Source organism: Dromiciops gliroides, chromosome 3 (genome assembly GCF_019393635.1).
Source record: "Dromiciops gliroides isolate mDroGli1 chromosome 3, mDroGli1.pri, whole genome shotgun sequence".
In the NCBI taxonomy this organism is placed as follows: Eukaryota; Metazoa; Chordata; class Mammalia; order Microbiotheria; family Microbiotheriidae; genus Dromiciops; species Dromiciops gliroides.
Genome location: NC_057863.1, coordinates 263,996,874 through 264,021,560, shown reverse-complemented (window position 1 = coordinate 264,021,560; position 24,687 = coordinate 263,996,874). Strand labels below are relative to the sequence as shown.

Here is a 24,687-nt window from a genome sequence, read left to right as displayed (position 1 = left end):
AGCCTAATTTCTCACTAACTTCATTATTTTAGAACTTTACAACATTCTTTCAGCAACTTCTCACAGTTATATTTTTTACTTCAACAAGGCTAAAGATCCGGGGACCTGAAAATCTGACAAATCCCCAAAGAACTTATCAGATATTTACCAAATCTGTGGTACTTTCCCAAACTCTAAGTTATGACATCATTATCATTCATTCATTTTACACAAAATATACACAATTAATTACCTGATGGTTTTTTAAAACCATAATGGCAACAGTCTCTAGCACAAAAGGAATTCATTTTCCAACAATACAATTATATTACCGTCTATCAATTTCAAGTTAACAACATTTCTTGTACAATTCCCATGTATTCAACTGTAATCTCTATGAAGATAACATTTTAGCTTCATTTATCCAACCCTGAACTTTCTCCTGTTCTCTAGTTTTACATCTCCAGACGTCTATTAGACATCTCCTGTTGTCTCAAAGGTATCTTCAACTCAGCATGTCCAAAACTGAATTCATCTTTCCTTCACCCCTTCCTAATTTCTCTGCTACTGTGGAGTCACCTCCTGGTCACCCACACTAAAAACTTAAGTGTCATCCTTGACTCCTCTCTCTCTCTCTCTCTCTCTCACACACACACACACACACACACACACACACACACACACACACACAGAGAAAACCATGTCTGATTAGTTGCCAACTCTTGATATTTCTTATCTTTTTTTTTCTTGCATTTCTACATTTATAACATTTCTCTTACATACTCCTTTCTCTCTTTTGAAACTGCCACCACTCTGTACAGGCCCTCATTAACTCATGCTTGGACCATTGCAATAGTCTTCTGGTTGGTCTCTCTGCCTCCAATCCATCCTCCACTCATCTGTCAAATTGCTCTTCCTGAAGTGCAAGTCTATGTGCTTTCCCCTCAACCCCACCCCAATGTAATCAAGTCCATTATCTCTATACTGCCTCCAGGACTGAATATAAACTCTCATGTTTGGCTTTTAAGACCCTCTATGGGGGCAGCTAGCTGGCACAGTGGATAAAGCATGGGCCCTGGATTCAGGAGGACCTGAGTCCAAATCCGGCCTCAGACACTTGACACTAGCTGCGTGACCCTGGGCAAGTCACTTAACCCTCATTGCCCCACACCCAAAAAAAAAAGAAAAAAAAAGAAAAAGACCCTCTATAACTTTGTCTATTCCTGCCTTTCTAGACTTCTTTGACCTTATATTGCCCCTTTCCAGGTACACTGGCCTCCTTGCAGTCCTCACACATGACACTCCCTCCCCTTACTACTCCAGGCATTATCATTAGCTGTCACCCATGTCTGCAACTCTCTTCTCTCCCTTTTCTCTGCTTTCTAGCTTCTCTGGCTCTCTTCAAGTCCATTAACATTCCACCTTCTTTGAGAAGCCATTCTCAATCCTCCTTAATACTAGTGCCTCTTCCCTCTGTTTATCTCCAATTTGTCCTGTACATTTCTTGTTTGTACATAGTTCCTTTCGTGTTGTCTCCTCCATCAGACAACTAGCACCTGAAGAGCAGAGACTTTCTTTTGTACTTCTTTGTACCCCTAGCACTTAGCACAGTGCCTGGCACATAGTAGGAGTTTAATAAATACTAGTTCTTTCCACAGACCCTCTAATATTGATAATTCCTACCTATCTTTTGATATCTTTGACATCTTTATATTTTGACATCTTTTCAAACTTTCTGTGTATGAGGTAAAAACTCAAGACTTGTTTTGATTTGCAAATCATTTGTAATTCTTCTTTTGGAGACTGTTCATATACTATGACCACTTATCTACTGGGGGATTGTTCTTGGACTTTTGTGTTAAGTCCCCATATAGCTTGAGTATTAGACCCTTATATGTGATGCAAAGATTTTTTTTCCTCAATTGAGAGCTTCTTTTCTTATCCTACTCTCATTGATGGTACCATGAAAGCTTTCCAATGTCATATAATCAAGATTATCTATTTTTATTTTTTGTGATTTCCTCTTTTCTGAGTTTAGTTAACAATTCAACACCTAGCCACCTTTAAGATTCATGATATGTATCTGTGCAGACATTATTTTTATATGTTATAAATTATTGCTCTAAACCTAATATCTGGAAACTGCTTTCCAGTTTTTCTGGCAATTCCTGTCAAACAGAAAGTTCTTCCTCAAAGTAATTTATATTCTCAGATTTAACAATGAATTATCAAGTACATTTCCTATTCTTACTTAGCTGAACTTGTCTACTGGTCTATTTTTTTCTTTCTTTTTTTTTCTTTTTTTTTACTTTGTAACAAGTACTAAATACTTTAGAGGATTACTGGTTTGTAATATAATTTGTGTTGGGAAAGATATTCCACCTTTAATCTTACCTTTTTTATTCTTTCCCTTGATATGCTAGATCTTTTGTTCCTTGAATTTTTTAATTACTTTTTCTAGCCCCATATAGTATCCTCTTGGTAGTTTGAATGGCACTGTACTAAATCTGTGAATTAATTTAAGTAACAGCATCAGTTTTTATTATATTAATGTGGTCCAATTATGAGCAATTAATATTCATCTCTTATTTAATTCAATTTTTCTCTATTAAAACAGTTTAGATATTTAGATAAATCTTGAATGTGCCCAGACATTGTATGCATTTTTGTAGTTTATTTTCAATGGGTTTTGTTGTACATTACATACATATATACGTGTATCTATATGTGTGTATATATGTATATATATATATATATATATTCCCCAATTTATCTTGCATCCTGCTACTTTACTGAAGCTATTAATTATCTGAATGTCTCTACTGATACTTTTAGTTTTACCAAATAACCATATAGCGACAGTTTTATCTCTTCTTTTTCTCTGTTCATGTCTTTAATGTCTTTCTTTTGTGTTATTGTTGTCACTAACATTTCTAGAACCCAAATAGCTATGAGGAGAGCAGGAATTATTATCTTTGCCCCTATATTCATGGTTGTCAACCTGAAATAAAGACTTCCAAGACAGCAAAAACTAGGTTTTTACCAAGGCAAGGGAATTGTAATCTACAGCCACTTCATAGTACCTGGGTCCAATAAGAGAAAGTGGGGGAGGGATTAAATACATCTCAACCTGCAGGGAGTCTCATGGGTTACATAACAACCAAAAGTCCGTTAAAAAGGCCAGAGGAGGCTTAAGAATGGTGACTTCTGGTTCTAAAGATGCTCTTTTCTTTTTTAAATTGGCTTTTTAAATTGTCTTTTAACTGGTTTTGACTGCCCTCGGGCAATTTAGAGCCCTGGGATATGGCCCAGTCAGCTCCATTCAGAATGGTCAAAGCTTCTTATTGTTTGTCCATTACAAATAATTCTAGATTTTGCATTTAGGGATATGTCTGACAAGTATAAGCACTGCTGGGACCAAGGGTACTGGGACATTATAACCTCCCCCTCTATTTTATGGAGAGCTCACTCAAGGCAGCCATTTACATGGTGGTCCACAAAGTGAAACAAGGACACTCACAAGGTCTCTGAAGAACATTGGAATCCATTGTGAGACATGGGAGACACTGGCAAAAGACTGCCTAGCATAGTGTGCCTGCATCAAAGAAGGCTCTGTGTTCTATGAGCTAAGCAGAATTGCAGTAGCTCAAAAGAAACATGAGATGCACAAATTTGGAGACATCTCCATTCCAAATGTTCATATGGACTATTTGTGCCGAGCCCCTGGTAGAGCTTTTCAAGCTCATATTGGTCTGATCAGCCAGTCAGACACACTGTACCTTGACTCCAGCATAATGATGTCCTTTTGATCCTCTTCCAGAACAAGGGAAGAAGGAGGAGTATAATCATTTAGAATGATCAAACTTTCTTTATCACACTCTAGCTCTTTATGTCCCCAGGTATCACAAGGAAAAGTGTTTAAAGTTTAAGTTTTCGGTCACATCCAGGGACTCATCAGAGAGAAGAGAGAATAGAAAAATATTCTATGTACAATGTATATCAAATATGGGACAGGTATTTATTTAATCCACACAAAAGAAGTGCTTAATATAAAATACTTCGATAAGTATATATTGATAGGAAAAAAACACAAAAATTAAACATATAAACATAATGATCATACTTGTCTCAAAAGAAAGAGGAAAATGAACTTCATTTTGCTCTTTGTGAACTTGGAGGGGGATAGAGGTATGGACCATTCTATATATATTTCAGACTTAGTAGCTATGTTGATTAGTTTTACTGAAATGCTTTTATTTGGTCTTTATTTTTTGTTACAGTGGATTGCATACTGACTAGTGGTGACTGGGAGGTGAAGGCATCTATTTAGAAATGTAAATGTCAAAAACAGAAACCTTTCCCCCACAAAAACAAAAAACAGAGTGAACCAGTTATAAGACAAGCACCCATTTTTTTTTTAATTCTTCCCAGCAACCTGTTATATGTATTGCATGGGAAACCTCTCTAAAGGTTCCACCCAATCTTGTGGAAAAAGAGTATTTAATCGGTTGAACTGTGGTAGGGTGTGAGGGGGCATTTGTGCAGTTCCTAGACAATTAAGGTTTTTTTTTTTTGGTTTGGTTTGGGTTTTTTTTGCGGGGCAATGAGGGTTAAGTGACTTGCCCAGGGTCACACAGCTAATAAGTGTCAAGTGTCTGAGGCTGGATTTGAACTCAGGTCCTCCTGAATCCAGGGCCGGTGCTTTATCCACTGTGCCACCTAGCTGCCCCGACAATTAAGTTTTAAGTCTTTTTTGATAAATCAGGTCCAGCTTGATTAAGTCCCAGTTTCCTGGTTTTGCAACAGGATGCTCTTAATTCCATTTTTACAATGCAAATTAGCCCAATAGCTCACTCCTTGAGCCCAAGCAATGAGATAGAGGTGTAAAGCAAGAAGTCTCTGGGAATCTTTGCAGATAAGGAAGGTCCATGTAACCCCCAAATGGCTCAGGAACATCGGGGAACCAAGATAGCAAATAATGATGTTTCTGGAAGACTCAGGAGAAGCCTTCTTGGTTTGTACTTCTATTGTTCTCAGAAATATCGGATTATTTACATATCAGCCAGGTTCAATTTCTGTTACCATAAGGGACCTTTGATTTGTTAGACTAGGTTTTCATATAGTTCCTCTGAAAAATAAGGGAATTCTAACAAATAATCATCATAAATAGCATAGACACAAAACATGATTTTTTAAAAATTCTATTATTTCCTTAGATGTAGAATATTCTAAATAGAAAAGAATAATCAAAGCAAAAGAAATAAATGGATGACAATGCAAGCTTAAAATCATAACTTTAAATGTGAATGATTAATAACCCAATAAAAAGTGAAAGAATGTGGCAAAATGGCTACAAAATCAAAATACAGCTAGTTGATATATACAAAAAAAATCTAAAAAAAAATAAAGATGTACAAAACAAAAATGAAATCCTGGAATAAAATGTGTCAGATATCAGATGATCCAAAAAATGCTGGCATTGCAGTCATGCTATCTGACAAAATTCATAGTATTATATAAACAAGAAAATGACATTATTTTTAAAGGAAATATAGACATTGGAACAATATCAATACTAAACATAGATGTGCCAAAATGGAAGAACATTTAAATTAGTAAAGGAAGTGTTAATTGAATTGCTAAGATAAAGATAATAACCTGAAAATTATACAGTACTTTAATGTTTATCTCTCAGAAAAGAACATATCTAACAGAAAATAAATAAAAAAGAAAATACAGAACTAACCGAACTTTTGGAAGTTAGATCTCAAAGCTTTATTGTATCTTCTGAATGGAAAGATAAAAAGACATTCATATTTTTCAGCACTCTGTGGTACTTTTACAAAAATATACCATGTCCTCATCACAGAAAAATTATAAATTCACATAATCTGACATGGTAAATATAGCCTTTATAGACCATAAAAAAATATAATTAATACTGGGAGTGCAAGCAAAAGATAAAGACCAAAATGAAAACTTAATGACATCATTCTGAATAATAAGTGGATCAAAGAACACTTAGAAACACATGGAAACAGTTTAACAACTATTTGCAAAAGAATGATAATGATGAAACAATATCCCAAAATTTCTATGATGAAACTAAAACAATTTTCGGAGGAAAAAGTTGTATTTCTGAATACATACATTATTAAAATAGAAAAAAGAAAATATTCATGAACTGCATATTCAATTAAAATATAAAATAAACATCCTAAATAAAAAACAAAAGATGAAATCTTAATTTTTTTCTTTTAAATAGTATTTTTCCAATTACATGTAAAGACAATTTTAACATTCATTTTTATATGAAATTTCAAGTTCCAAATTTTCTTCCTCTCATCTCCCCCATCCCTAAGATGGTAAGCAATTTGATATAGGTTACATATGTGCAATTATGTAAAATGTATTTCCATATTAGACATTTTGTGAAAGAAGAAACAGCAAAAGGAAAAACATTTTTAAAAACATAAAAATAATATGGTTCAATCTCCATTAAGTCTCTATCAGTCTTTTTGAACTTGTCTAGGATCATGATTCTTGAACTTATCTAGGATCATTGTATTGCTTACTGAGAAGAGTAAGTCAGTCATGGTTGATCACCATGCAATGTTGCAGATACTGTGTACAGTGTTCCCCTGGTTCTGCTCATTTCACTTTGTATCAGTGAATTTATTAAGTCTTTCCAGGTTTTTCTGAAATCCCCTGCTCATCATTTCTTATAGCACAGTAGTATTCCATTACATTAATATGCCACAACTTGTTTAGCCATTCCCCAATCCTCAATTTCCAGTTCTTTGCCACCACAGAAAGAACAGCTATAAATATTTTTGTACATGTAAGTCCTTTTCCCTTTTTTATGATTTCTTAGGAATAAAGACCTAGCAATGATATTGCTGGATCAAAAGGTATACAGTTTTATAGCCCTTTGGGCACAGTTCCAAATTGTTCTCCAGAATGATTAGATCAGTTTATAATTCCACCAGCAGTGCATTGTTGTCCCAATTTTCCCATATCCTCTCCAGTATTTATCATTTGCCTTTTCTTTCATATTACCCAATCTGATAGGTATAACATAGTATCTCAGAGTTGTTTTAATTTGCATTTCTCTAATCAGTTTGATATAGCAGTATGAGATTTCTTCATCTGAAAACTACCTTCTCATATCCTTTGATGATTTGATGATCAATTGAGGAGTGACTTGTATTCTTATAAATTTTATTCAGTTCTCTATACTTTTGAGAAATGAGACCTTTATCAGAGATACTTGCTGTAAAGATTGTTCCCCGGCTTTCTGGTTTCTATCTAATGTTGGTTGCATTGATTTTGTTTGTGCAACACCTTTTAAATTTAATATAATCAAAATTATCCCTTTTCTATCCTGTAGTGCTCCATATATTTTGTTTGATTATAAGTTCTTCCCTTCTCTGTAGATCTGACAGATAAATTCTTCCTTACTCTCCTAATTTGCTTATGGTATCACCCGTTATGTCTAAATCATGTCCTCATTTTGACCTTATCTTGTCTCCCACTGCATCTGGGGCCATCTCCAATAATCCTGATCTATGTCTTGCCACTGTACTCAGATGGATCTGGAGGAGAGAATGGTGCTGATAACTTTACATAGCCCTGCCTCAATTAAATACATTTCACTTGAAAGTCAAAACATCACCTTCCTGATGTTACAAACAGCAGCAACAGTCTTGGTATATGGTGTGAGAAGTTGGTCTCTGCCCAGTTTCTGCCATATTATTTTCCAGTTCTCCATGCAGTTTTTGTCAAATAGTGAGTTTTTGTCCCAGAAGCTGGAGTCTTTGGGTTTATCAAACAGTAGATTACTATAGTCATTTACTACCTTGTCATGTGCATCTAATCTATTCCATTGATACACCACTCTATTTCTTAGCCAGTACCAAATAGTTTGATGATTGTCATTTGATAATATAATTTTAGATCTGGTACTGCTAAGCCAGGCGAATTTGCAGGTGAATTCTATAAAACATTTAAAGAACAATTCATGTATCTACACAGAAATTCTCATAAGAGATAGAAAAGTTAACCAAGTCGTATGCTCCATATCACATAACCAGATAAATACGGCCCTAATTCTTATACCAGAGAAAAATAAAGCAAATTAAAAAATTATAGGCCATTTGATTTAGGGACCAGACTTGTGTCTTCATTTGTCTAGGGAATTCTCAGAAGAGGGAAATGTAGGTTGGTTCCTTCTCTTCTACTTATAGTCTTCAAGATTTGCCCAGGACACTGAAAAGTCAAGTGATGTGCCCATGATCGAACAGCCAGTACGTGTCAGTGACCAGACTTGAACTGATGTCTTCTTGGTTGCAAGTCCAGTTCTCTATCCTCTATGCCACACTGTTTCCACATACCAATATTACTAATAAATCATGAGCCCTTTGGAATTGTCTTGGATAATTGTACTGATCAGAGTAGCCAAATCTCTCACTGTTGATTATCATTACAACACTGGTGTTATTGTGCCTTCTGGTTCTTCTACTTCACTTTACGTTTGTTCATATAGGTCTTGACATATTTTTTCTTAAACCAGCTCCTTCATCATACCACATAGCACAACAATCATATGCCACAATTTGTGCAGTCATTCCTTAATTTATGAGCATCCCTTCAATTTCTTATTCTTTGCCACCACAAAAACAGATGCTATAAATGTTTTTGTATATATAGGTCCTTTTCCTTTTCCTTTAATCTCTTTGGGGCACAAACTGAACATTTTCTTTTAATGTTGTTTGGGGGGGGGCGGTGTTTGTTTTCTTGCTTCTCTTCTTCCAAGTCATCCTTCACTTCTGTGTATTTGCTTTCCCAATCTATTGTTCTCTCTTTTGTTTCTTTGATATTTGCCATTGCAAATTCACGTTTTTCTCTTCTGCTCATTATTTTTCCTGTGCAGGACATAAATTCCGCACTGATAATTTTCATTTTTCTTTTAAACTACTTAGGCACAGGGTGTGTGGTTCCATGTTCTCCTCAGATTGCCCATAGTTTTCTCTCTGATCAAGTGTTAGATCATTTTTCTTTATTTTTCAGTATTCATAGATGCCTGGATTCATTTACTAGATGGGGAGACCATATTTCCTTCTGGTCTTCCTACTATTTTTCTTGCTGATTTAATTTGTTTATGTTCAAGATCTTTAGGCTTTCTTCTTCCTCAAATCTTTGTTATGCTAAGTCTTTTCACATTTAGTGCCCCCCCCCCATTTTCTTTATCATTCATTTTGGACTCCTCTCAAATTGTGGTTTCCTTGGGGGCTAGATCTCAAAGCATCTTTCACAATTGGAATTTCACAATTCACCAACCCAGGTCTCTGACCCATTTGACTTCTGGGTGATCAGAACTGACCCTAGCTGAGTGCTTGTACTCCTTTTTCTGGCTTAGTAGAGTATGTAAGGGCTAAAATACTAGCTATACTGTCTAAAATATCTAATGAGTGGTTGCCAATAAATTATAAGCTTTAACAAGAGTTAGACTTTTAAGCATTTATTAAGGAGAATAAGAATTTGGTAAAGAGAGAGAGAAAAGGCCTAGATTCATCTATTAAAGGGAGAGAGCATTCCTAGCTCCGCTCTCCGCCAGAGTCCACATGAAAGAGAGCGAGCCAGCGCGCCAGGTCCCCCCTTCTTCCTCCCACAAGCAAACGTCACTTCCTGACGCCAAAGAAAAGACGCATGGTCCTGCCCTCAGAGGCCCTCTCCTCATGTTTGAGCTTTCCTACAGTAAGTCTCCATCAGGTAGCATCATTCCAATCGTTACAAGTGCTACACAGCCCTAGGGTTTCCAATTTAAACTTTTCTGAGATAGTGTTCCCTTATTCACAAACATTTAGCATTACCATGAAAATGTTGATATTAAGTAGACTGACTTTGTCTCTACAAACTTTTGGTATTACCGATGATACTATAGGCTTTTCTAAAAGCAGCAGCAGTGCTGCCTACTGAATTATGAGTCCAAACGAGTAACAGAATCAGAATTGGAACAATCTCCTAGTCCATCCAGTACCTAAATGATAAATGAAAATCCTTCTTATACCATACCTGAACAAACCTTTTTTTGAAGACTAGAATGAGAAGGAACTCACTATTGCCATTCCATTTTTTGTTATCTCTAATTGTTTGGAAGTTTTTCCTTTCATCAATCTATTTTTTTTCCCTATTTCTACTCCTTTCTTCTAGTTGTGGAATAAAGAACAAGTTAGATCTACTACTAATTGCACCAAATCCTATAACACTTTAGGGCTTCTTCAATAAAATTCATAGTGGTACTAAACCAAATCTAACTACTGAGAAAACACTAGAAAAACAACATGAAAAAGCAATTGCCCATACTTTGACATGGAGCTAGAAGGGCAGACCATTTAACTTTCACATCAGAGTCCTTCAAATATTGTCACATCATAATCGTCTTGAGTCTTAGCTTCTCCAAGTTAATCATTAATTCCTTCAATTTATTCCTTCAGTTGATCATTCCCTTTGACATGATCTCAGCCATCCTAGTTATCAACATAATTGTGGACCTAAAGTGGCCATCTAAGCTATGCTTTGATGTGCTAATTCTTCTCATTAGTATTATTATATTTTACTTGTTACAGTTCATACATATGATCTGTGAGCAGGAGTGTTTGAAGACACTTTCAGAAGAGATAGTACAGTCAAGGTCAGAAGAAGAAGAGATGAATAGTGGTCACTAGGAACTCCCTGCTGAAAGTAGTAAGATGATAACCAGTTCCATTCTTGGGACAGATGGGGATATAAATCATTCTGCCAGATGGAATCAGGAAAGCAAGACTATGAATTGTGATATTCTGAGTAACAAACTAAAGACCTTAAAGGTCAAGTTGGCGTTTTCATTATTCCATTTGAAGATAGGGGGTTCTGAAATGAAAAGCAGGCTTGGAATATGAATCACTGATTTAAAAGATAGTTCTGAGAAAAGAATTTGTATTTTGGGATAACAGATTAAAATATAGGAGTGATGGGTTTTTGTCAAAGGATAGAGTGCCACTAACCGGGGGAAAATCTCTTTCTTGCAAATCTAATGTTTAAAAAGCAGAAAGGAAAATGGTAGGAAGAAAATCATGTGTGGGAGGGAGAATAACCACTGAATAACCAAAAAGTATTTCATTGTGTTCCAGTATTAGGCCTAAACTACCAAGAAACTAGCCTGAATCAGGGCCAGCTTACAACTGGATGTGGGGAGAAGGGGTTGAAGAGTGACATGGTGGAATCAGGAAAACCTTATTTCAATTCCTGCCTCTGATATACTGGATCTTTAACCCTGGGCGAGTCATTTATCTTGGTGCCCTAAGCAGCCCTCTCTTACTCTATAAAGCAATGTGTGTGTGTGTGTGTGTGTGTGTGTGTATGAATACACACAAAAATTGCAGAGTTCTTTTAATCACCCTGGTGAAAACCAATGTCCATCTTTAAAACACCAACATTCTACAATTTTCAGTGGAAAGAAGGAAAGGAAAAGAACAAAGGAAGGAAGCTTATTAAAATACTTACTAATATGCTAAGTGCTGCAGTTATACACAAACACACATACATATATCAGTTACCTTTCATTATATATACATGGTAATATATGTATTATATGCAGCTCCCGTATTGGACTGCACAGCCACACTGTGGCCTGTGGCTCTTCAAGGCACTGATCCATGGTCGTCTGCGTCTGGTGGAGGCCTACTAATACTAGAAATATATACATGTAACAATATAATAAAATATATAGTAATTTGTATATAATGGAAGGTAACTGCAATGTGGATAAAAGAAGAGGAATTGAGACACCCTCCCACCCTACCCCTCCCCCCAGCAATTCACAGGAGAAAAATGAAAGGAGCCAGAAAAAGAAGAAATAAAACAGATAAAAAAAAGCATGACTTCATGACCTCAAAAAGTGAATTAGAGATCTTCATTCAAGGAGGAAATTTTCCCTTACTAAACACATTTAATGGGATAGCATCTTTGATGAATAAGTCTCTGGAAAGGTCTGGCTTACAGAAGATAATGAATACGAGTCTGCTCTTTAGCACTTGGACCTTTTCTTGGGCCTCCCTGACATATTATGTCAACAGGAGTTGCTCTTTGCTGCCACTTTGATCTCCCCTGACAATCCCTTCTTTGAGGTCCACTCCATCCCTAAATATCACTCTGTTGATATCCTTAGGACTGTCCTCTCCCTCTTTTCTCAGGGAGTTCAGTACCTAGCTCAGAGTCATAGTTCTACTCCAGTCTTTGCCCTTGCACTTAGGTAATACCATTTACAATTTGATGCCACTCTTGCTTTTGAGTTCACTACTTTCTCAGCTCTCTGTATCTTCATTTTTTCTCCAGGTCAAACATCATCATTTACTAGTGTCCTAGATCCACAATCCATAATTGAATTTCCACTATTTCACCGTAACCCCCATTCACCTTCCTAAACCCATTCTTAACCTTCACTTTGGCTTTTAATCATTCTAACTAATGCCTGATTTCCCAGGCCATTGCCCTTATTCTGGTTTTACTTTCTTCCCCTTTAAAATCTTGGCCTTCCTTTAAAAAGCTGAAAGAGAAATGATTAAAGTTAACCAGACTAATTTTACATTAGCCTTCATCCTTAAGTCCTTTGCCCCTTTGCAAACCTAAACACTGTACTATTCCCATCACCTGCCTCCTCTGTTCTTACTTGTACCACACTTGCTGAAACCGCTACAAATTTATCATTCAGTCTCAATTTGATCCTTGTTATTAGAGGCCGATCCTTTTATTCTTCTCTATCCCATTCTGCTTAAGATACATTCCAAACCTCTCCTCTAGCCACCTAAAACAACCCCTCCCCCTCCCTCTCAGTAGAGGAAGTTACCAAATACTGCTGCTTTAAAAAACTGAAGTCCCTTTCTTCCCCAACTCAACACTCCACATCACCTCAATATCACCTCTCACTCTCTTCTGCTTTCTTCCAGTCTTTTAAGAAGATGTCCTTTTTATAAATGTCAGGCCCTCTCTGCTTCCATTTGTGCCTTTGATCCCATCCTCTCAAGTCTCATCCAGATCCTGGACCCTTTAGTCATTGCTGTTCTCACCCTGATTTTTTATCTCTCCCTATCTACTACTTCCCTGCTGCTTAAGAACATGTCCAGATCTCCATCATTCTTTGAAGAAAAAGGAAAAACAAAACCAAACATTCCCACAACCTACTGTCTCTTGCAGCTATTGTTCGATTTCTCTTTTTCAGAGCCAAACTCCTAGAAATAAGCTGTCTATACTTGTTACCTTCACTTTTTCAGATCTCAACCTCTTGCAATCTTTTTACATTTGGGTCTATCAAATTACAAGGAGATAGAAAATACAGATATAAGAAGTTTTGAGGTGATGAGGATCAGTAATGTGTGTGTGAGTGTGTGTGTGTGTGTGTGTGTGAGAGAAAAAGAAACATCAGGAAATACAGTGAAATACGGATAAGAATTATAAGTCAAGACAGTAAATAGAAACCAGTAATTTATGAGTACAAGTTAAAGTCATATCAAGTAATAGCAAATGTTTTACTGCGTCATCAATTGTAATCAGCTGATCATTTACCAGAAACTCAAATCAAAATTTGAAGGGGTGTGACATTACTATGGCCCACAAAAGGCTGTGCAAAAAAATTTAAATTGATATTACTTTAGGTTAAAATGCTTTCTTTTAATAAATATTTTTGTTATCTATAGTATTACATCATATTTTAGATGAGTACATTAAGATATATTTATTCAAAGAGTCTAACTATAATATTTGTTTTAATAACTACTATGTTGATATGCTATCAATGGGGATTTTTATTCCAGGTAAAAAAAAATTTCCCCCTGAAGTTTAAATATCTGTTTTGTTTTTGAAGGGCAGAGTATAAGCTAATTTTATTTTTTCCAGATGCTCCCAAATTTGTATCAAACCAAACAATCTATTATTCTTGGGAAGGAAATCCCATCAACATAAGTTGTGATGTGAAAGCTAATCCACCAGCATCAATCCTTTGGAGTAGAGAAAAGTTATTTTTGCCATCCAAAAATACCACCAATTTAAAGACTTACAGTGCAGGAAGAAAGATGATTCTAGAGGTAAGTGTTTAAATGTAAATAGATCATTTTATGTGTAAATGTTCTTAAATCAATTTCATGGAATGCTTACATAATTATTAATATTTAATTGTACAATTAGAAATAAAATGTATGAATGATAATTTATATATTTCATAAATATAGACAGCGAAGTTACTAATTTTTTTAGTCATGTGTTTTTCTTTCTTTGACAGTACCTGTGATTTCATTGGTATGGAGAAGAAACTTCCTCTACAAATGTAGTTTGGCACGTGTTCTGCAAGTTCTGGTCTTAGGCACTTGAAAGGTTAAGTGACCTGCTTAGGGTTTGACAGCCAATATATATTAAGAGGCAGACTTGAACCCAGGTCTTCCTGACCCCAAAGGCTGCTCTCTTTCTGCTACTCCATGCTGCCACTTTGGAATCCCCCAAAATGGGCAGCCAGCCTTGGCTTGAAGACCATCAGCTAGGAGGAACACACTATCTCCCAAGACAGCTTATTTCAGTTTTAGATAGGTACTTATTAGAAAATTTTTCATTATATCAAATCTGAATTCACCTCTTTGCAACTTCCATGGTTCTGCCTTCCAGAGCCAAGCAGTCAGTGTTTCTGGAATGCACATGTCAATCAACTGGGAGCAGCTAGGTGGCACAGTGGATAGAGCATTGGCCCTGGAGTCAGGAGGACCTGAGTTCAAATCTGGCCTCAGACACTTGACACTTACCAGCTGTGTGACCTTGGGCAAGTCACTTAACTCTTTTTGCCCCACCAAAAACCAAAAACCAAAACAAAACAAAAAAACATGTCAATCAACTACCCTATCTATGGTACTACTCACCATCATGGTGAATTTTCAAACCAAAATACCTTTCCTTAACCACCACTTATTTAAGTGGTATCTTCTTGCCATTAGAATTTAAGTTCTTGGAAATCAGACTGTCTCTCTGTTTTATTTGTAGCTCTAGTCAATAAAATGGTGCCTTGCACATCATAGGAACTTAAAATATTATTCATTCTATCAGTCGTTCTTACTTGTGACAATGTCTCATATACTGAAAGATAGCTGTCATATCCCCCAAGACTTCTCCAGGCTAAATACCCCCAGTTGCTCCAAATGATCTTCATATGTGTCTTGGACTTGGAGTCAGGAAGACTTAACCTCAAATCTTGCCTCAGACACTTACTAGCTGAGTGACCCTGGACAAAGTCATTTAACTTCTCTCTGTCTCAGTTTCCTAATCTGTAAAACAGGAATAAATAATACCTCCCAAGGTTGTCATAAAGATGCAATGAAATAATGTTATGAGGATCCAATGAAATAATATTTGTAAAACTCTTTACAAACTTTAAAGCACTATATAAAAGCTATTTATTAGCTATATTTCCTGGGTTCCTCATCCTGTCTCTCCTGTGAATAGTCTACTTATCAATGTCCTTCCTAAAACGTGATGCCCAGAACTGAACAAAATACTCTAGATAGGATGGTAACAAGGGGTTTTGTCTGTGTGTATGTTTGTAATGTCTGTAAATTTGGGTATGTATATATGTATATACATATATATATATATGTAATCTTATTAGATTTGTCCCAGTGTTCTAGCATATTAAGATCTATTTGAATACTGACCCTGTTATTATGATATTCCAAAAAGTTTCACTGTCTTTTGATTTCTTTCTTCTCTTGTGGGGTGCTGCCTGTATCTTATATACATCCCTTCCTTCTTGACTTCTTAAGAAATTTCCATGATTTATGGTATATATACATGTACTTACTAGCCAATTCCCTCTTTTTTCCCTTCTTATGATATTAGACATGAGAATCTAAGCAGAAAAATATGCCCAGATCTCCCCATTCTGAAAAACTTTTACTTAATCCATTTATCCCTACTATTTTCCCACCTCTTTCCTTTTTTTTGGCCCAGACTCCTTGAGAAGGCAATCACTTAGTTCCTTTTCCTATCCCCTCATTCTCTTCTTAATTATCTGCTGTCTGGCATCTGATGTCATCATTCAACTGAATCTTCAAAGTTACCAAGGATCTCTTAGTAGTCAGATTCATGGCCTTTTATCAGTCCTCATCCTTCTTTTTTTTTTTTTTTTTTGGAGAGGCAGTTGGGGTTAAGTGACTTGCCCAGGGTCACACAGCTAATAAGTGTTAAGTGTCTGAGGCTGGATTTGAACTCAGGTCCTCCTGATTCCAGGGCCAGTGCTCTATCCACTGCACCACCTAGCTGCCCCCCTCATCCTTCCTGACCTCTCTGCAGCCTCTGACACTGTGGATCACCTTCTCCCTGATACTCTTTTCTCTAGGTTTGCATGGCACTGCTTTCTCCTGTTTCTCTTCCTCCCTTTTGGAGCACTCCTCAGTCTCCCTTGCTAAGTCTTATCCAGGTCATTCCCACTAATGGCAGGTGTCCTTCAGGGCTTTGTGTTGGGCATTCTTCCCTTCTCCCTTAGGAGATCACTTGGTGATCTCATCAGCTCTTATGGTTTCAGATATCATCTCTGTGAAGATAACTTTCATATCTGCTTATCCAGGTCTGCCTTCCCTCCTACCCGCTAGACTCCCATCTCTAGTTACCTATGAGACATCTCAAAGTAGACATCCTGTAGAAATCTTAAATTCAACATGTCCAAAACTGAACTCATTGTTGTTGCCATCCTCCAAACTTTTCCAATTTCCTTATTGCTACTGAGAGGCACATTATTCTTCCAGTCACCCAGGATCACAACCTAGGAGACATCCTTGACTCTTCACTCTCTCTAACCCCACCCCATATCCATTAAATTATCATTCCTGACATTTCTACCTTCATAACATCTCATATACCTCCCTCTCTCAACTTACACTATTACTACTCCAGTGAGGGCTCTCATCCCTCACAGCAGGACCATTGCAATGGCCTTCTTGCATCACATCTCTCCCCACTCCAATCCATCCTCCACTCAGCTATCAAACTGATCATCCTAAAGTTCAGGTGTGAATTTTCACCCCATTGGAGCCCCCATTCAGTAAACTCCAGTGTATCCCTATTACCTCCAGGATAAAATCTTCTGTTTGGCATGCAAAGTCGGCCATAACTTGGCCCTGCCCTACCTTTCCAGTGTTCTCATGCTAAATTTATCCCACAAATTGTACAATCTACTGAAACCGACCTCTAGCTTCTGTACCATTTCTCACAGAAGACACTCCATTTCCTGACTCTGAGCGTTTTCACTAGCTGTCCTCCTTGCCTGAAATTTTTTCCCTCCTCGTCTCTGCTTCCTAGTTTCCCTTGAGTGTCTGCTAAAATCCCACCTTCTGTAAGAAGCCTTTTTCCAGTCTTCTTTAATGCTATTGCCCACATTTGTTATCTCCAGTTTTTATCTTGTTTATAGATAATTGTTTCCATGTTGTCTCCCACCTTAAACTGCAAACTCATTGAAAGTAGGGACTGTCTTTGTTCTTCTTTATATCCTTCATGCTTAGCACTGTCCCAGTGCTGGGCACATTGTAGGTGCCTAATAACTGCTTGATGATTCACTGACAGAAAGACATGACTGAACAAGAATTCACCTTCTCCCTATAAAACTATGGCCTTCCCTTGCATTTTTCCTTGGCCAAATTGTGGAGGTATTGATGTGCTTTGCTGGTTTGTGAAGACAGACTTCTGGCAATATGGCCAGATAAAAGGCTGAACATTATTCCACTTACCATTCATACCCCAAAAATGCAAAATGAAGACTATTAACTAAAAGAAGGAGAAAAAAGGAATTCCTATAAGCTAAGACTCACAGAAAAATTGTTTTAAAACCTTCAGGACCATAACATCAGCTCCATACTTTGTAGCTGCCCACATCCTACCCTCTGTGTGTCCACCTCTGCATTATGGATAGATTCTAAGTATCAGTATCTAATGTGAACCTAGAGAATGTAGAAGAGCAATAATAACCGTGAATAAAGATGTCACCGTCCAAAATTTTCACCATCCACCCTAATAGAAATTAATATTATATGATCTTAGGGCAGCTAGGTGGCGCAGTGGAAAAAGCACAGGCCCTAGATTCAGGAGGACCTGAGTTCAAATCCGGCCTCAGACACTTGACACTTACTAGCTGTGTGACCCTGGGCAAATCACTTAACTTTCCATACCCCGCAAAAAAAAAAAACTATATGATCTCCTCTACTTTTATATTCTATTCCCTTCACGATAGCCACTCTCACCCCCCTAATCTAGGCTTCTTGCTATGGGATGTGACAATTCCAGTAGTTACTGAGATAGGATGAGGTTGGGACTGTGACCATGGCCTATGTTGGCATCCACCACAAAAGATTTTTATCAACCATCCCAACATCATTATAATCTAGCAGTCTTCCAGTGGCAGCATTCCAACTTGAATTATCCAACAATAAGGAGGTGGAAGATTAGAAGTTATAGCCCCACAGGGGGGAAAAAAAGATGAGAGACAAAAGAAATAGAGTGAAAAAGAGAACAATTTAGCAATAACTATAGGAAGCACCCTGAAAAATAAATGTGGTTGGAAGTGTGAATAAAACAACTGAAAGATCAGATAATGAATAGAAAAGAAAACTTAGAACTGAAAGAAATTCTTTGCAAAGCATGGAACATCCTTAAAAATAATAGTAATGGCTAGTGCTATTAGAGAGTACTTTGAAGGTTTACAAGGAGATTTATATATGTTACTTCATTTGATCCTCACAATCACCTTCTTAATGTGCCAAAAGGAATCAAAGAGGACATCTCCAAAAGATGTCCAAAACAACTTATTTGGTGTTCTTGATTTCATCATGAAGTAATATGTCCTTAGGCCATGTTCCACCACTCAGCAAATGAAAATTTATTCAAAAGTAGCTTAGAATTAGGTGAATCTGCTACATTAAAAGGCAGATGTGAATATATCATTGTTTAGTATTCTAGATAGACTGTTCTCTTTTAGCATGGGAACTGAGAAATAATACCACCTCCTATTTTAATATATGTAAAATTCTTCAGTTTGGGGAGTTATGTGTCTGTGTACCTATTGTGTATTTTAATGAAAAAGGTAAAGGGTAGAGGTGGCAGCACTTGTTAGAAAGTTACTCCAGTTGTTCAGTCAGTGAAAATTACTTTGTTCATAAATATTGGAATAGAAAGGAGAGGTAGATGAGAAGAGGGTTGGAGTAAAATTGACAGGACTTGATAATTTGGATGCTAGAAGAGAGGGAGAGAGAAGAATCAAAGATAACCTCTAGTTTTCAAACATGGAAATGGATGTACATGGACAAAAATGTGACACGTCCCTATTGTCAAGACATTTATAATCAGAAATATGAGTTTGGTTATGGGCCACTTGATTTTGAAGTGCCAGTGGTATATCAAGGTGGAAATGACTCATAGGTGATTAGAGAAGTGTGTCTGGAGCTCAGAAGAAATGTTGGAGCAAGACGGATCAATTCTGTTAATTATGCTGTTCTAACTTCTTAATGTTCCACATTCATCCAAATTTTGCCAATTATGATTGCTATTTCATGTCAGTTTTGCCTACAGTTTGCAAATCTTGAATAAAACTTGCCCAGTTGGGTCTAAAATAAGAAGAGAAAGATTCAAATGGAGATATCCCTAGCATTAGATAAATTATAGTAATCAATACACATGGGAATTTCTTTTTAATTATGAAATATTGTTAATATAATTCTTAAATAGCGTATCTATTTTTGAAATTCTTTTACAGGATTTGTATTCACTAATATTAGCCTTATAAACATATTTCAGAACTATAAACTTACATCAGAACTAATAAACTTATCAGCCTTTCCATCTATATCTCTAGCTAAATATTCTAGAGCAGGGCTTCTTAAAACTTCTTTCACTTGCGACCCATTTTCACCCCAGAAAATTTTATGCAACCCCAAGTATATAGGTATAAAAAATTGGTATACAAATCAAACATTTACTGCCAAATATTTTGTGACCCCCCCCCCACATTCAGTTATGTGACCCTATATGGGGTCATGACCCACAGTTTAAGAAGTTTTGCTCCAGAATACATGATCCTGACTCTTTGAGATAATGGATAAATCTGTGTAATAATAAACTACATTATAAAGGTGTGCTGTGATACCTGTTAGTCATATAATAAAGCAAAGTGACCTTTATGATATTTTTGTAAAGCACTTATTTCTCATTACTTGTGCTTCCAAAAAATTAGAAGTACAAGTAATCATAAATGCAATCCACCTATTCAAATAATTAGTACTGGTGTTCTTCCCATTTACTTTGTCACAGTGATTGTTTTAAACATAAAATATTTGCTACAGAAGATAATAATAATCATAAAATGTATTCAATAGAAGGCAAAAGTAGGAAATACCACATTCGGGGCAGCTAGATGGCGCAGTGGATGGAGCACCGGCCCTGGAGTCAGGAGTACCTGAGTTCAGATCCGGCCTCTGACGCTTGACACTTACTAGCTGTGTGACCCTGGGCAAGTCACTTAACCCCAATTGCCACACTAAAAAAAAATAAATTAAAAAAAAAAAAGGAAATACCACATTCTGTTCATAAGTTTGATGAGTACCACTCTCACCAATGTTTATAGTATCCAGAGGAAAAAGTAAACACATATATTTATAGAAATCTAGCAGAAAGGCACATGAGAGGTAAAAGAGGGAAAGCTACCTTTCTATAAGGCATCACCATAATAGTCCTTAGATGATCCTTTAATAATTCACTGTTATTTGATTCATAACTTCTCAGTTAAACACTTTAAAACTCAAAATAGTCACATGAAAATGAGCTGTTGGATCACAGTGTTCTATATCCATCATTAGCTTAGTCATTACTCTGCCTTCAAAGAAGTGCTCTCAGATCATCTGAAGAACAGTTCTCTATCTGGTCCTCAGAATGGTCTTTTTTTTTCAGGCAATGAGGGTTAAGTGACTTGCCCAGGGTCATACAGCTAGTGTCAAGTGTCTGAGGCCAGATTTGAAACCAGGTCTTCCTGAATCCAGGGTCGGTGCTTTATCCACTGTACCACCTAGCTGCCCCCCTCAGAATAGTCTTTGCTTAACATTTTCTAAGAGAAACTGTTTCTAAGTTGATTTTATCAGTTTTCCTTACATAAATGTTCCCTTTTGAACCCTCTTAGCAACCGAACTGTTTACATATAAAAGGGGGAGAACCTTACATAAGAAATAACTTCTGCCAACTTCAAGGGTTTGGAATTATTGACTGATTAATTATTTAGTTAACAGACAAGTAGGTAACCCAGTAGATAGAGTGCTAGACTTAGAGTCAGGAAGACCTGAGTTCAAATCTTGCTTCAGACACTTACTGAACTATGTGACCCTACACAAGTCATTGAGCCTCGCTAAACTTTAGCTTTCTTATCTATAAATGGGAATAATAATTGTAACTAAATGGCAGGGTTTCTGAAATAACATATATAAAGAGATCAAATTAGATAAGATCTAATAAGTACTTTTCAAACTCAAAGTGCTATGTAAAGGATAATTAATCTTATTATTTTGTCACCAAATTTCCTTACTTTTAAAATACATTATTTTTTAGCATCTGTCAGCTGTCATTAGACCCTTGAGAATTATTTTTATTAAATTCTTTCCTAGATTGTCATTTTTAGAATGTGCAAAAATTCAACATATTTGAACGATTTTGTGTCATTTACAACTGTTAGCCATTTGAAGCCCATAATTTAATGATCTACTAATTAATAGCTGCCTCAAATATGATTAACATAGGTGCTTTTTTCTTTTGAAAATAACATAGACTTTAAAACTGACCTTTTAGTTAATATTATTTTATTAGACAAATATTTTTGGTTTTTTTCTTTAAACTAGAGTTGAAGTTAATAGTAATCTAATGCATTTAATGATAGTTAGAGAAGTTGAAAAATTAAATCTATTTCTACTGGCAAGTATTTCCCCTGAATTGATCCTTCAGAATTGCATGTGTTGAGACTAGAATTTGATCACTGAGGCATAACAGCCCATAAGGTTAATTATGTATTTCAAATTAATTTTGAATGTATTTCAAATAATTTTGACCACTTGTTCATCTGCAGTAGGTATAAAATGACGAGAATTAAGCTCAACTTCAATAAAAACTGGTCTTAAATATCAAGAAGCTGATAGAATCAATCAATAAGCATGTATTAGGATCACAAATCTTGAATTATAAGGGACCTCATAAATCATCTTGTCCAACTAAGACCCAGAAAGATTAAGTAACTTGTCCAAAGTCACACAGGCAGTAAGAGACAAAGTCAGGATTTGAATTCAGGGACAAATTTAGCACTCTTTCCTCTGTGCCACACTCTACCAAAGACTATAAGAATTGCTAAACAAGCCAATGTTTCCTGTTTATGTTGTTGCTAGGAAACCTTCCTGAGGAGTCTTTTAAGTGAAATAGTTAATCTTCCCAATTCTTTGATTTAGATGTGATATAGATATAAGGAAGTAGGGCTAATTAAAATTTTGTGGAGTCCTTCCTGAATTTTTATCATGCCTTTTACAAAAGTAATAAATATGAAGTAAAAATAAAAAATAACTATCACATAACATCAAGTTCTTTCCCTAGAGCGGTTATAGCTCAAAATCTTGATGGTCTAGTCTCGATATTGTAGAATACATTTATGATTTTTTTCTATACAACTGATAGCAACAAATAATGTAGTCACAATAATTTATTTGAATAAGGTAGTAAATAAGCTTTAGCTGCCCTAATTAGTCATGATCTCATATGCATGTCCACTAATGCAACACATGGTCCAGCTCCCTACCTCAAGACTTATGTACATATATAATATTGTGTATATATATATATATATGTATATCTAAGCATGTATCTATACACACTAGAGGGAATATATATACATATGTATGAGTACATGTGCATATGTAAAAATATATGGCCTAGAGGCAACTGATGCAGCAATGGATAGAGCTCTGGGCCTGGAGTCAGGAAGAAATGAGTTCAAATCAAGTCTCAGACACTAGCTGTGTGACCTTGGGCAAATCACTTAACCAATGCTTGTCTCTGTTTCCTCAAAAATAAACTGTGTATAACAATAGCACCTATCTCACAGAATTGTTATGAGAATCAAATGAAATGATATTTGTAAAAAGTGCTTAGCACAGTGTCTGCCACATATAAATGCTATTTAAATCCTTATTTAACTTTCCTCCATTTCCCCACCTCATCCCTATGTTCTTTTCAGTTGGACAGCACAGCTCTTTCAGCTAAGGAAATGGTCATTGGCTTAAGATCAGGAGAGGCTTCTTTCTTCTGACTCTCTGAGAACCTCAACACTGGGGCTGTCACCTCCAGGGAAGAGATGAGAGAACTCTTACCTAGATATGCAAACTAGAGCATCTGGAGACAATTACAGTAAAAGCAGTTTACCTAGACTGGTTCACACATTACCTTGTTGAGGAGCTGTGGCATATAATTCTACAGCTCAGGCTCTGACAGTAGCCACTACGATCACTGAAACTGAGAGACAGCTTTTATTTACCCTGTTTTTCCGTTAGAAGTCATCTGCAAATTCCCAGTTTCCTATAGGGCCTTATTCCAAAAAAGTAGTTTTCTCTCTGTGGCTCACTGTCTCCACCTACAGTTACTTCAGGAAATTTCCTAATATACTTAATATAGTTTATATCTAAGCTATTATATTAAGCTATACTATATGTTAATTATATAGTTAGATTATATCTTAATATACATTATATATAATGCATTATACACACACATATATATGTGTGTGTGTGTATATACCACATTCTGCTCATAAGTTTGATGAGTACCACCCTCTTCTTTAAAGCATCAACATAATAGTCCTTAGATGATCCTTGACTAATTCACTGTTATTTGATTCATTCAGTTAAACACTTTAAAACTCAAAATAGTCACGTGCAAATGAGCTGTTGGATCAGTGTTCTATATCCATCATTAGCTCAGTCATTACTGATCTCTCTCTCTCTCTCTCTCTCCATATATATATATATATATATATATATATGTGTGTGTGTATGTATATATATGTGTGTGTATATATATATATATCAAGCCATACTATACCCAAATAATGGGGGAAAGTGTCCCTAGTTCCTTTACACCTAATAGCTAACAATAATGATAGTAGCTAACATTTACATAACACTTACTGTGTGCCAGTCACTGTTCTAAGGACTTTACAATTATTCTCTCATTTGATCCTCACAACAACCCTAGGAGGTACATGCTATTACAGGTATCAGGTATAGGACAGTTAATAATGATCCCATCCCATCCTGACTTCTCCACACAACTGACCCCATTGTTATCCCCACTTTATCTGATATATTCATTATCTTTCTTATCTAATGGCTCCTTCCCTCTTCCCTATACCCATGTGTCCCCCATATTTAAAAAACTTTCATTTGATCCTACCATCCCCAGTAGGTATCATCCTACATCTCTCCTTCCTTTTTCTGGCCAAACTATTTGAGAAAGCCATCCATACCAGATGCTTTCACTTCTTTTCCTCTCACTTGCTTCTAAACCCTCAGCAATCTGGCTTCAGTTTCCATCATTTTACTGAAAATGCCATCTCGAGAGTAAACAATGTTC

General features: G+C 36.2%; 1 protein-coding gene across 3 annotated transcripts in view; it reads left to right on the top strand.

Annotated features, from left to right (window-relative positions):
• Nucleotides 1-24,687, top strand: part of NCAM2 (neural cell adhesion molecule 2) — a 269,560-nt gene that overhangs the window by 146,257 nt on the left and 98,616 nt on the right. For all 3 annotated transcript variants that reach the window (XM_043993010.1, XM_043993011.1, XM_043993012.1), the window contains one exon: nucleotides 13,912-14,099. In XM_043993010.1, coding sequence (XP_043848945.1) covers nucleotides 13,912-14,099 — 188 coding nt within the window. The remainder of the gene's footprint in view (nucleotides 1-13,911; nucleotides 14,100-24,687) is intronic.